Source organism: Marmota marmota, unplaced genomic scaffold, assembly GCF_001458135.2.
Source record: "Marmota marmota marmota unplaced genomic scaffold, marMar, whole genome shotgun sequence".
Lineage (NCBI taxonomy): Eukaryota > Metazoa > Chordata > Mammalia > Rodentia > Sciuridae > Marmota > Marmota marmota.
Window position 1 is genome coordinate 18,661,815 of NW_025999960.1, and position 10,126 is coordinate 18,671,940.

At 52.8% G+C, this 10,126-nt stretch overlaps 1 protein-coding gene across 8 annotated transcripts in view; it reads right to left on the reverse strand.

Moving 5' to 3' along the window:
* Positions 1-7: 7 nt before the first annotated feature.
* The window catches only part of Rarg (retinoic acid receptor gamma), a 20,780-nt gene continuing 10,661 nt past the window's right edge, over positions 8-10,126 (reverse strand). For 5 of the 8 annotated variants that reach the window (XM_015493525.2, XM_048802804.1, XM_048802806.1 and 2 more), the window contains exons 3-9: positions 5,461-5,609; positions 5,136-5,277; positions 4,313-4,473; positions 3,941-4,117; positions 3,151-3,355; positions 2,530-2,688; positions 8-1,292 (exon numbers count right to left, since the gene is read on the reverse strand). In XM_015493525.2, coding sequence (XP_015349011.1) covers positions 1,093-1,292; positions 2,530-2,688; positions 3,151-3,355; positions 3,941-4,117; positions 4,313-4,473; positions 5,136-5,277; positions 5,461-5,609 — 1,193 coding nt within the window. In that variant the 3' untranslated portion in view covers positions 8-1,092. Of the gene's footprint in view, positions 1,293-2,529; positions 2,689-3,150; positions 3,356-3,940; positions 4,118-4,312; positions 4,474-5,135; positions 5,278-5,460; positions 5,610-10,071; positions 10,121-10,126 lie in introns of those variants that run through there. The other 3 variants (XM_015493526.2, XM_048802808.1, XM_048802809.1) reach the window with 3 other exon arrangements.

The following is a 10,126-nucleotide window of genomic DNA, read 5'->3' on the forward strand; positions in this document are numbered from 1 at the left end:
CATCCCATGAGTTTCCATCACTTTATTTTGCAAAAATAGAAAACTCAGCAATATGCGATACAGCGGGGTAGAGGGGAGATGTAAACAGAGGGGAGGGGACAGCACCCTGACCCCCCCGGAGTAAAAGGAGAGCCAGCGGGAATCTTATTTGGCAGCTAAATACAAACTGGGGATTGGAGGAAGAAGGGAGGGGTCACAGAGGCCCTGGGCTCCCCCTCCCAAGACCCCTGGAGGAAGGGGTCATACCAGGGTGTAAACAAAAGCTAATAAATAAATAGAGGCTTCCTCTGGGTCAGGGTGGGATCAGCTAAGCAGCATCTCCTCTCCCTGGGCCAAGCTGCTCTGGGGGTCAAGGGTGAAAGGCACTAGGAGAGGGATCCCTGGCTCCTCTGTAGTGTAGGAGGGCCCCTGCCCGATGGCTGAGATGGGGGCAGGAGGAGCCCAAGGCACATGATGGGGCTGGAGGAGGGGCTTATAACAGAGGACATGGGGTAAACATTGCACCCCAGCAAAGAGGTGCAGAATAGACCTGCATCTGTGCCTTTCACCCTCGGGTCCTGACCCAGAAATGCAGGGCCCAGCCTGCCCCCATCCTGACCTGGCAAAAGGATGGGGCATCAGCGTGCACCAGCAGGTGCATCACGCAGCATTAGGCACCAAGGGTAGGAGCGAGAAGGATGGGCTCAGCCCCTCCCCCCACTGCCCTTCTTTTGGTCTCTAGTGTTCCTTTTTTGCTCCCAGAACCCAAGCACCTGGCAGAGGAAGGGGCTATGGTATGGCAGGGTCTTCCTCCTGCCCTGGAGAGCCTAGGACACTGGCATCTGAGGGGCAGTGCTGAGATTTTAGAGTCCAGACCCAGGCTCACCCCCTCCGTCCTCTCCTGGTTGGGAGCAGGGCAGCCCCCCAGGATTGGAGAGGGAGCCAGTTAGAGCGGAAAAGGGATGAACACAGAGGCACCCCTGGAAACTTTGGCAAAACAAGGAGCTCATTGGAAGGGTGGGGAGATGGCAGAGCAGGTCCTCCCCCAGTCACTGGTGGCGTCTGGGAGATGGTCAGTCTGCTGCCTGGAGCCCAACCCCACAGGGGGGGAGGTCAGGGGCCCTGGTCAGGCTGGGGACTTTGGTCTCCTTTGCCCTGGCCCCTGGGAGTCTCATCCTCGCTGGAAGCCTTGGGCTGGGGACCAGGCTGCGAGGAATCGTCCTCAAACATTTCGGGGTTCTCCAGCATCTCTCGGATCAGTGGGGGCATCGGGCCTGGAATCTCCATCTTCAGGGTAATGGCCCTTTCTGCTCCTACAGGGAGAAACAAAGAGGCTCAGAGAGGTAGAAGTACATGGTGCTTGGGACTGCCTCCTTAAACTTTCTCAACTAGCCCATGACTCTCCTTTGGGCATGCGCATCCCGGTCTGGGAACCCCTACCTGGTCTTCTCTGCCATACCTACTGCCCATTTGTCTCATTCTTTCAGGATGTCTTCTTTTTTTCTTCCTTCTTTTTTTCTTTCTCTCTCTCTCTCTCTCTTTTGGCAGTACTGGGGATTGAACCCAAGGGCACACATCCCCAACCCTTTTTACTTTGGGACAGTTTCTGAGCCTGGCTTGGAATTTGTGATCCTCCTGCCTTAGCCTTTTGAGTTGCTGAGATTACAGGTTATGTAATGACCTTGACCCACTATAGAACTATATTTTTCTTTACTTTTTTTTGTACTGGGAGCTAATTTTTTTTTTTTTTTTTGGTATGGGGATTGAACTCATTGAACTCAACCACTGAGCCACATCCCCATCCCTATTTTGTATTTTATTTAGAGACAGGGTCTCACTGAATTGCTTGGTGCCTCACTGTTTCTGAGGCTGGCTTTGAACTCTCAATCCTCCTGCCTCAGTCTCCCGAGCCTCTGGGATTACATCCAGCTGTACTGGGAGCTATTGAACTGTATTTTTCTTTTCTTTCTTTTTTTCCCCTTGTTTTGTACTGGGGATAATCCCAGGGATACTTTACCACTGAACTACATTCCAATATATATATTTTTAAATTTATTTCAAGTCAGGATCTTGCTAAGTTGCTGAGGTTGACCTCAAACTTGTGATCCTCCTGCCTCAGCATCTGAAGTCAATGGGATTACAGGTGTGTGCCACTGTGCCCAGTTCAGTAGCGAATTTTTAGTTCACATTTTTAAACACATTGGGAACCAAATCATTTAGTCCTCACAGTTAGTTTATATAGTAAGCATAATCCAGTTTACAAACATCAAAACAAGGTACAAAAAGTAAAGGAGATGCTAGGGGTATAGCTCAGTGGTAAAACATTTGCCTATCATGCAAGAGACTGTGGGTCGATCCCCAGCACTGCAAAAACAATTTTTTTAAATTGCCTAAAGTCTTCTCACTAGGATGTATGTGGCCAAACTAAGACTCCAATGTAGGTCACCTGATTCTCAATCACTCTGTTCCTGTCTCTGCCTGTCCAGCTGTGTGACCTAGAAGACCAGCAGCTCTAGGAACACAGACAGGGAGGGCTCACTCATGACTAACCCTTGGTGCTGATGCCCCGGAGGTCGGTGATTTTCATAAGCATCCTTGGGAACATATAGGGCTGGCTGGGCCTCCGGCGCCGGGCATACAGCCTCAGGGCTTCCAGCAATGGCTCCTGCAGCTTGTCTACTTTTTCAGGTTCCTCCAGGTCCATGCGGTCTATGAAGACAAACACAATGGAGTGAGAGAGAAAGGAAGAGAGGATGAGTATACAGTGACACATTTCTAATCCCCAATCAGTCCTGCCCTGTTGCTTCTAGGTCCCAAACTGTCCCATCAGTCTTTCTCCTGTTGTTCCTGAGCCCTACCAGGATATCTCTCCTGCTCTGAGCCCTATGCCTTCTCCTGTTCAGCAAGGGGCTTTCTCTGGTAAATCCATCCAGCCAGATCACTATCTCAACACCAGTATTTAGGGGCTCCTCAGCTCCCTCTAGCTCTTCTCCCTTTTTATGTCCTATGTTCGAGGCTGCTAGGAAGTTTTACAGGATCTAAGTCTGTGTCTGGGGCCAAGGACAACAATTTCAAAAGAAGAGACCACCAAGACCTCCCACCTGGCCAGAGATCAGGTGTGGAATATGGTGGGAAAGGAGCCTGAGCAGACGCCAGGGGGCGCCTCCGCACCTCCACAGATGAGGCAGATTGCGCTAAGCAGTCCTGTCTCGGTGTCATCCATCTCCAGTGGCAGGAGCTGCCCAGCAAAGGCAAAGACGAGGTCTGTGAGGGGCCCAAAGCCAGCGTTGTGCATTTGGGTCCGGTTCAGGGTCAGCCCATCAGAGAAGGTCATGGTGTCCTGCTCCGGGGTGTACCTTGTGCAGATTCGTAGCATCTGCAGGTGGGGGCAGAAGGAGAGTTAGTGCTGTAGCAAAAGTGGATGGGTGGGGGCGGGGGGTTCATACAGGACAGGGAAAGAGGGAATGAATGGAAAATGAAGAAGTTAGATCCTCAACAAATGCAACCTGAAACAGGCATGGGAAGGAAAGCAGAGAGGAGGAGGATCTGAGGGAGCCCCCCAGAAGGCAGGAGAAGGCAGAGCATCCAGAAATCTAGGAATAGGTCCTAGGGGCAGGGCCTAAGACAAAAAGAGCTTGGGTTGCCAGGTATGGTGACACATGTCTGTAATTCCAGGGAATCAGGATACTGAGGCAGGGGGATCACAAGTTCAAGGCCAACAAGGCAATGTGACAAGATCGTATCTCAAAATAAAAATCTACTACTATAGTTCAGTAGTAGATTGCTTATGTAGCATGTGCAAGGCCCCAAGTCAAGTAAAGGAAAGCGTGAGCTTGGGTAGAGGAGATGTGGGGAGTCCCAAATGGTTTGGGGGGAGATAAAGTAATCTTTTTGAAGCAAGGAATCATTGAAAGTTACATATAAGGGTCAGGCTAAGGCAAGAACCATAGGCCTAAATTACCAGGATGTCCAGGCAGGCAGCCTTGAGCAGAGTGATCTGGTCAGCAATGCTGAGCCCTGTAAAGCCAGGCAACCTCTTGGCAAACTCCACTATCTTAATGATGCACTTGGTGGCCAGCTCACTGAACTTGTCCCACAGCCCCAGATCCAGCTGCACCCGGTGGTCTGCACTGGAGTTCTGCATGGGAAGAGAAGGTTAGGATGCAAAGGCCACCCTGAAAGTTTCCTTCTCTCTGCCAATACCCCAAGCTCTCTCCTCTGCATGCTGTAGCCCTCCTTGTCCCTAGTACCAGACCATGGCCTCCTACACATCCCTTAACCATTCCCAAAAGGCACAGTCCCTGCCCTCATTGGGGCTCTGCTCATTCCTCACCGTGGTGTACTTGCCCAGTTGGCAGAGTGAGGGGAAGGTCTCCTGATGGGCTTTGCTGACCTTGGTGATGAGCTCTTCTAACTGGGGGCTCAGCTCATAGCTGTCAGGAGACCCTTCTTCCTTGACCTCTTTCTTTTTCTTGTTCCGGTCATTCCGCACAGCTTAGGGGTGGAGGCACAAGGAGAGGGTCAGAACCATCAGGGACTCCTTTTAGATGTCCTCCCTCACCCTAACTTAATGTACTCAGTCCCTACCATGAATAGCTATTCCCTGGCACCCTAATTAGTGCCTCAGTTGCCCTATCTCATATGTTAGTTCCTATTCCCAGGCTGGCTCTCCCCAGCCCCACCCAGGGCCTGCAGCCCCTGCTCTCTCTCCAGGCCATTCGGCTCCATCCTGCCCTTCCTGTCACCCTGCAGGAGCTGGGGAGGGGGGGCAGGATATGCAGGCGGCAGGATATCCACTTATAGCCTTGGCAGCACAATGGGGGGGGATGGAAAGGAGGGGCCACCTCAGATCCATCTCAGGTTCAGTCCTGGGAACAGCAGAAAAGAGTGAACCATCAGAGGGAAGCCCACTCCCCTGCCCCAAGAAGCAGGGAGAATGTGAAACCCCAATACCCATTGACTAATTCAAAGGAAGGGTTAAGAAGAGAGGAGAATGGGAAAGGGTAGAACCTCTTGTAAATGGAGCTAATCAAATAGGACTGGTCTGAGAGGAGACAACAGAGGTCAGGGAAGTGGGGGTGGCCAGAGGGAAGACAAGAAACCAGAGGGCAGGACAGGACTGCTTCTGTCCAGACCAGTGAGTGATAGGAGCCTACCTTCCTTGGACATGCCCACTTCAAAGCACTTTTGTAGCCTACAGTACTGGCAGCGATTCCTGGTCACCTTGTTGATAATACAGTTTTTGTCACGGTGACATGTATACACCATGTTCTTCTGGATGCTGCGTCGAAAGAAGCCCTGGAGTTGGGGGGAAAGAAGACTGTCAATGAAGCAGGGTGCTGGGAATACCCCAGGCCTGCCCCAATCTATTAACCACCTATATGCAAAATAGCCCCTCTCCCAACACACGCTTACTCACATACAGCACTTGGGTCCCAGGTAACTAGGGATCCCCAATCAGCTCACCCCATATGTACACACCTTGCAGCCTTCACATGAGCTGACCCCATAGTGGTAGCCAGAGGACTTGTCATTGCACACGAAGCAGGGCTTGTAGACCCGAGGAGGTGGTGGGGGTGAGGGCGAGCTGGGCACCATCTCCTCTGAGCTAGTGCTCTGTGTCTCCACCGCTGTGGGGGCAGTGATGTGAGGGGTCAGGGGAGGCCCCCCAGACCTCCAAGCCTCCCTATCACCACCACCCCCATGCCCACTCCTCCTTCTGGCCCACTGGTGATAGCCATCACCAACCCACCCCTGCACAACTCCTCCACAATAATGCCAGCCCTAGCCCTACATGATGCTGTTCAATTCTCCAAATTGTGGGGAGCCATTCTCACACGTGACTGGGCAACTCCCGGTTTGGGTCTGAGGCACTCTGGCTAAACTGTGTCGGAGCTTTCCCAACCCGTGTGGGGGTGTGACTTGACCACTGACCCTGGGGCCAATCACTGACCCTGACCTTGGAGTGCAGCCCCCCCTCAACCTTCATTGGATGGAATTCTCCCCTGAATTTCTTGTTCCCCAATAAAAGGCTACTCCCTGGCGTGCTCCCTCTCTCTCTCTCTCTCTCCTGCTAGCCCTGAGTAATCCTCGCTGCCCTACCGGGTGGTTCGAGGTGGGAGCCAGAGGGGGAGCCATCTCGGACCTGGTCATAGAAAAAGGTAACTGAGTCTGTGTGTTTATTACGATCTCATTAGCTAACTTTTATGCCAAGAACCTCTTTAATGGTCGCATGGTGGAACCAAATTCCAGACCAAGGCCGTCCTAGAAGTTAACTTCTTTGGGCCTCTGGTTCCCCCTATAATAATATGGGTGGGGTAGAAGAATTAGGGCCTTGCAACTCTGAATTCTCATGACTTTCTGTCACTCTGGAAGATCCTTTCAGGTAGCTGGCTTCCCACCACCCTCCCTCTGGAGGGGTTGGGGTGATGGCAATTGATGTGGGGGCAGGTAAGACAATAACAGGCCACCTACAGCTGGCACTGGCTGGATGACCTGCTGGGACACTCCGAAATGAGAACAGGACTTCATTTCTCTCAAGTAGTACAGGTGATTCTTGATCTTTCCCCTCAACCTCAGCCCCCAAAATAACTACCAAAGTCCTTTTCTCCAGAAGTCACTGAGACCATGGACCACGAGGGTACAGGTGTCAGGAGAGTAAGTCAGAGGACAGGCCTGATTTCTCACCTAAACGAACTGAAGCCATGAGAGGCGACAGAATGGGCTCAGTGCCACAATGCCAGCTGATGGTGCAGGTAAGGCTCTCAGGTGCTCTGACTAGACTTAAGTGTCCATGAGCTGCAGAAGCTGAGGCAGGAGACTGAGGTATTTGCTCAAATTTCTCAGGTCTAGAAGCTGTTGGGGACAGTCTGGTGACAGTGGGTAAACAGAGCTAATGGGGGAGGGAAACTATCTCTGGACCCTCTCTCAAGCTGTCTTCATCCAGAACTGCCTCTGAAAGTACCCCACTGTAGTTCACAAGCTGGAGGATGCACTCTGTGCAGGAGGCTGCTGAGTAAATCCTGTTGAGTATGTGGCCGATTTGATCTGCAGAGGCTCAGGATATCTGTAATATTTTCAGTCTATAGGACCTATTACCTAAACCTGGAGGGTCCAAATTATTTCAAGCCCCTCCCTAAGGAGTATCACATGAACCCACCTCATGAACACCTTCCTCCTAACAATCTGAGCCCAAATGGTCACAAGTTTGCCCCAGTGCAGCCAGAACAGAAGAATTGTCCTAAGCAGGGGTTCCAGGCCACCTACAACTGCCCCACAGGCAGGAAGCCCTCCCCACCCCCCAAAACATACACACACACACACACACACACACACACAATTAGCATAAGAATCCTGCTGGAGTGAGATTCCCCAAAGAAAAAGGGGAGGGGGAGAAGAGTGTCAGAAGACTATTCAAAACTGGGGGTGGGGGACTCTAGGAGAGACTGGTGCTGAGAGATGTGGGGAGGGATGGAATGCTTTTCGGGACCTCCCCTCACCCCCTACCCCACCCCCACCCCCGCCCACCCGGGTGTCCTCCAGGGGTAAGTGATCTGCCCACAAGCCTGTACGTGGGGTGGTGCTTTCTCCGGTGCTGCCGCCCTCCCTGCCCGCAGAGCGCTGCCTCATTTCCTCTTGCGCAAGGGCCTGGGTGCGGTCAGACTGGCATGGGGCAGCGCCAGCCAATTATAAGACTGGGGGCCCCAGGGACACCACCCCAGGGCAGCTTTTCCCATTTAAGTGGTACTGTCACCCCTCTAGCTTATCATATCCCCCAACCCTAAAGTTCGGTCCAGTGGCTCTGAGGTCAGTCTGCAAGTGGAGAGCTGGGAAGCAAATGAGGTCTATCCTTTCTCTGCCCAGGGCTGAGACCCCACCAGGGATGCTGCTCTAAGGCTGGGCAGGGGCCCCTGCTGGGGAAGCAGGGGTGGGCTCTTGTGTTTTTCTCCTTTTAAAGCCCAAATTGCTGAAATTGAGGAAATTCCTGGCCAGGCTGAGCGGAGCTTCAAACAAACTCTTTATAACCGGCTGTAAACGCTCCCAGCTGCGAGGCCCAAAGTTGAGTAGCCTAGACTCCCAATCTAGCACACACCTCCTAGGAGACATACACATTCTCACAGGCCAACACCACACAGGGCACAGAAGCAGACATATTAACAAGGGCTCCTTTAATCCCACCCCAATCCTGGCACGGAGGAACTCACAAACCCGCATTCAGGCACTAACTCCAGTCACACCGTGGAGTGGATGACAAGTCACAAGGCTGACACACAACACCCAGCACTTGGCTACACATTTACAAGTGCACAGCTCTACCACCAAACACAGCAGCCTGCCAGCACAGCACCAGGACACCAAAGCCTGGAAGCGCGCACAAAGACACAGTGCTCCCCTCTCTAAACCCTCTCTGAAAGTTGCGTGGAGACAGGCCTAACACTGGCTTTGTAAGCCCACCAGGACCCCAGAGGTCAAAATTATTAGTCCAAATTGAATGCAACAACACCCTGCCTGCGTAGTCCAAGGGGCTTTCAGGGGCCTGAAGGGTCCTCTGCCCAGCCCCCATCCCTCCAAATCCCTCCTGGAAGATTCTTTGCCCCTCAAAACATCCCCCTCAACATATCCCAATTCCCCATCCCATTGGGCAATGAGAAGCTTAAGAATTCACAAAGCTTTGGTGCAAAGCAATAGTTCCATGCTTTCTCCACCCTTTAAATGGCACTCTTTAATTCTTGCCCCGCCCCACCCAAAGTACGGTCTCCTGTTTGCCACCTCCCTTTTCCAGTTTCCCAGTTGCTAAATCTGAGCAGCTCTGCCCTGGAACCAAAAGACGAAAGAAAAAAAAAAAATCTGAACTTGTAAACAGCGCAGCCGTGTGCCAAGGAGCGAGGCGCGTTGGCGGGGGCTCGGTGACCCGGCGTGCGCACTCCCCCTGCGCCAGCCGCCCCGCCCCGCCCGCCCGCTGCCCGCCCCTTTCCAGCGTGCCCCCAAGCCCCGGGTCCCCAGCCCAGCGCACCCCGACTGCGAGCGCAGTTCCAGCGCCAGGTAAATTTGGGGGGTGCTCCAGGCTCCCCTCCCGGCCCCTCCCCACGCCCTACCCCCGCCAGGCACTGCGGCCCAGGCTTCAAAGCCGCCTCTCATCTGGACTTCATTTTTACTGCCTCTCAGTCCCCAGCTTTTTATTACCGCTCTGGAAAGGGGTTCCAGGGCCCCAGGCCTGGCATCTTCCATTTCACAGAGGGGGAAGGTGGATATTTAGGGACTCTAATCGTGCTATTCTCCTGCTACTGTCATCTCCAGGCCACTACCCCACCATCACACACCCAAACTTTGCTTTAAACTTTTCGCTTCCTGCTGTGTGTTAGAGTCATTGAAAAAGTTATTTTTCTCATACAACCCAATAAACGTTTTCAAGCTTTTTTCTTTTTAAAAGCTGTGGGGGGGGGGGGGCAGAGCCCACCTCCTACCCTCTTACGTGCATAACCCCTAGCACTCCACACGCAGAGCACACAGGATGCACTCTGGGACACAGCACTTTCCAAAACCGCCCCCGCAGCCACACAGGGGCACACACCCTCCCAGCCTCACGCCACAAACATCCCCACACAGGGCCATGCAGATCTGCCAACACAGTCTGAGAGCGACAGTGCGCTGAGACCCCCTACTCCCACACCCACATTACCAACGCAAGGCGCACACCAGGGAGTCACACGCTCTGCAAATAATATTTTTTACACTTCCAACTTCGCACATGGACATTATAAATGCCATCCATGGTTTTAGGTGCCATATCCAACCGGGACCAGAACCTGGAGGCACAAACTACCAACACACCTCGGTCTCTCCCTATCTCCAGGAACTCTGGAGTGCATCAACGACAAGTCCTAGCTAATCACCCACCATATAAACCACACACATTCTAAACACTACTGCATACACGCAAAGGAGACGCTGAAGCCCCCGCATTTAAAGGGACAGTACTTCACATAGAAAGGACCAGAATCTCCACTTGCACCCCAGTTCCAACCTTCACACACGGAAAGGGTAAGCCTCAAATTTTCTTGCACCCCAAACCCAACCCCCGGGCTCGAGTACCTACATTGCAGACTGGCGGGTTGCGGCCAGGCAAAAGACTCAAGTCCGGCGAAAC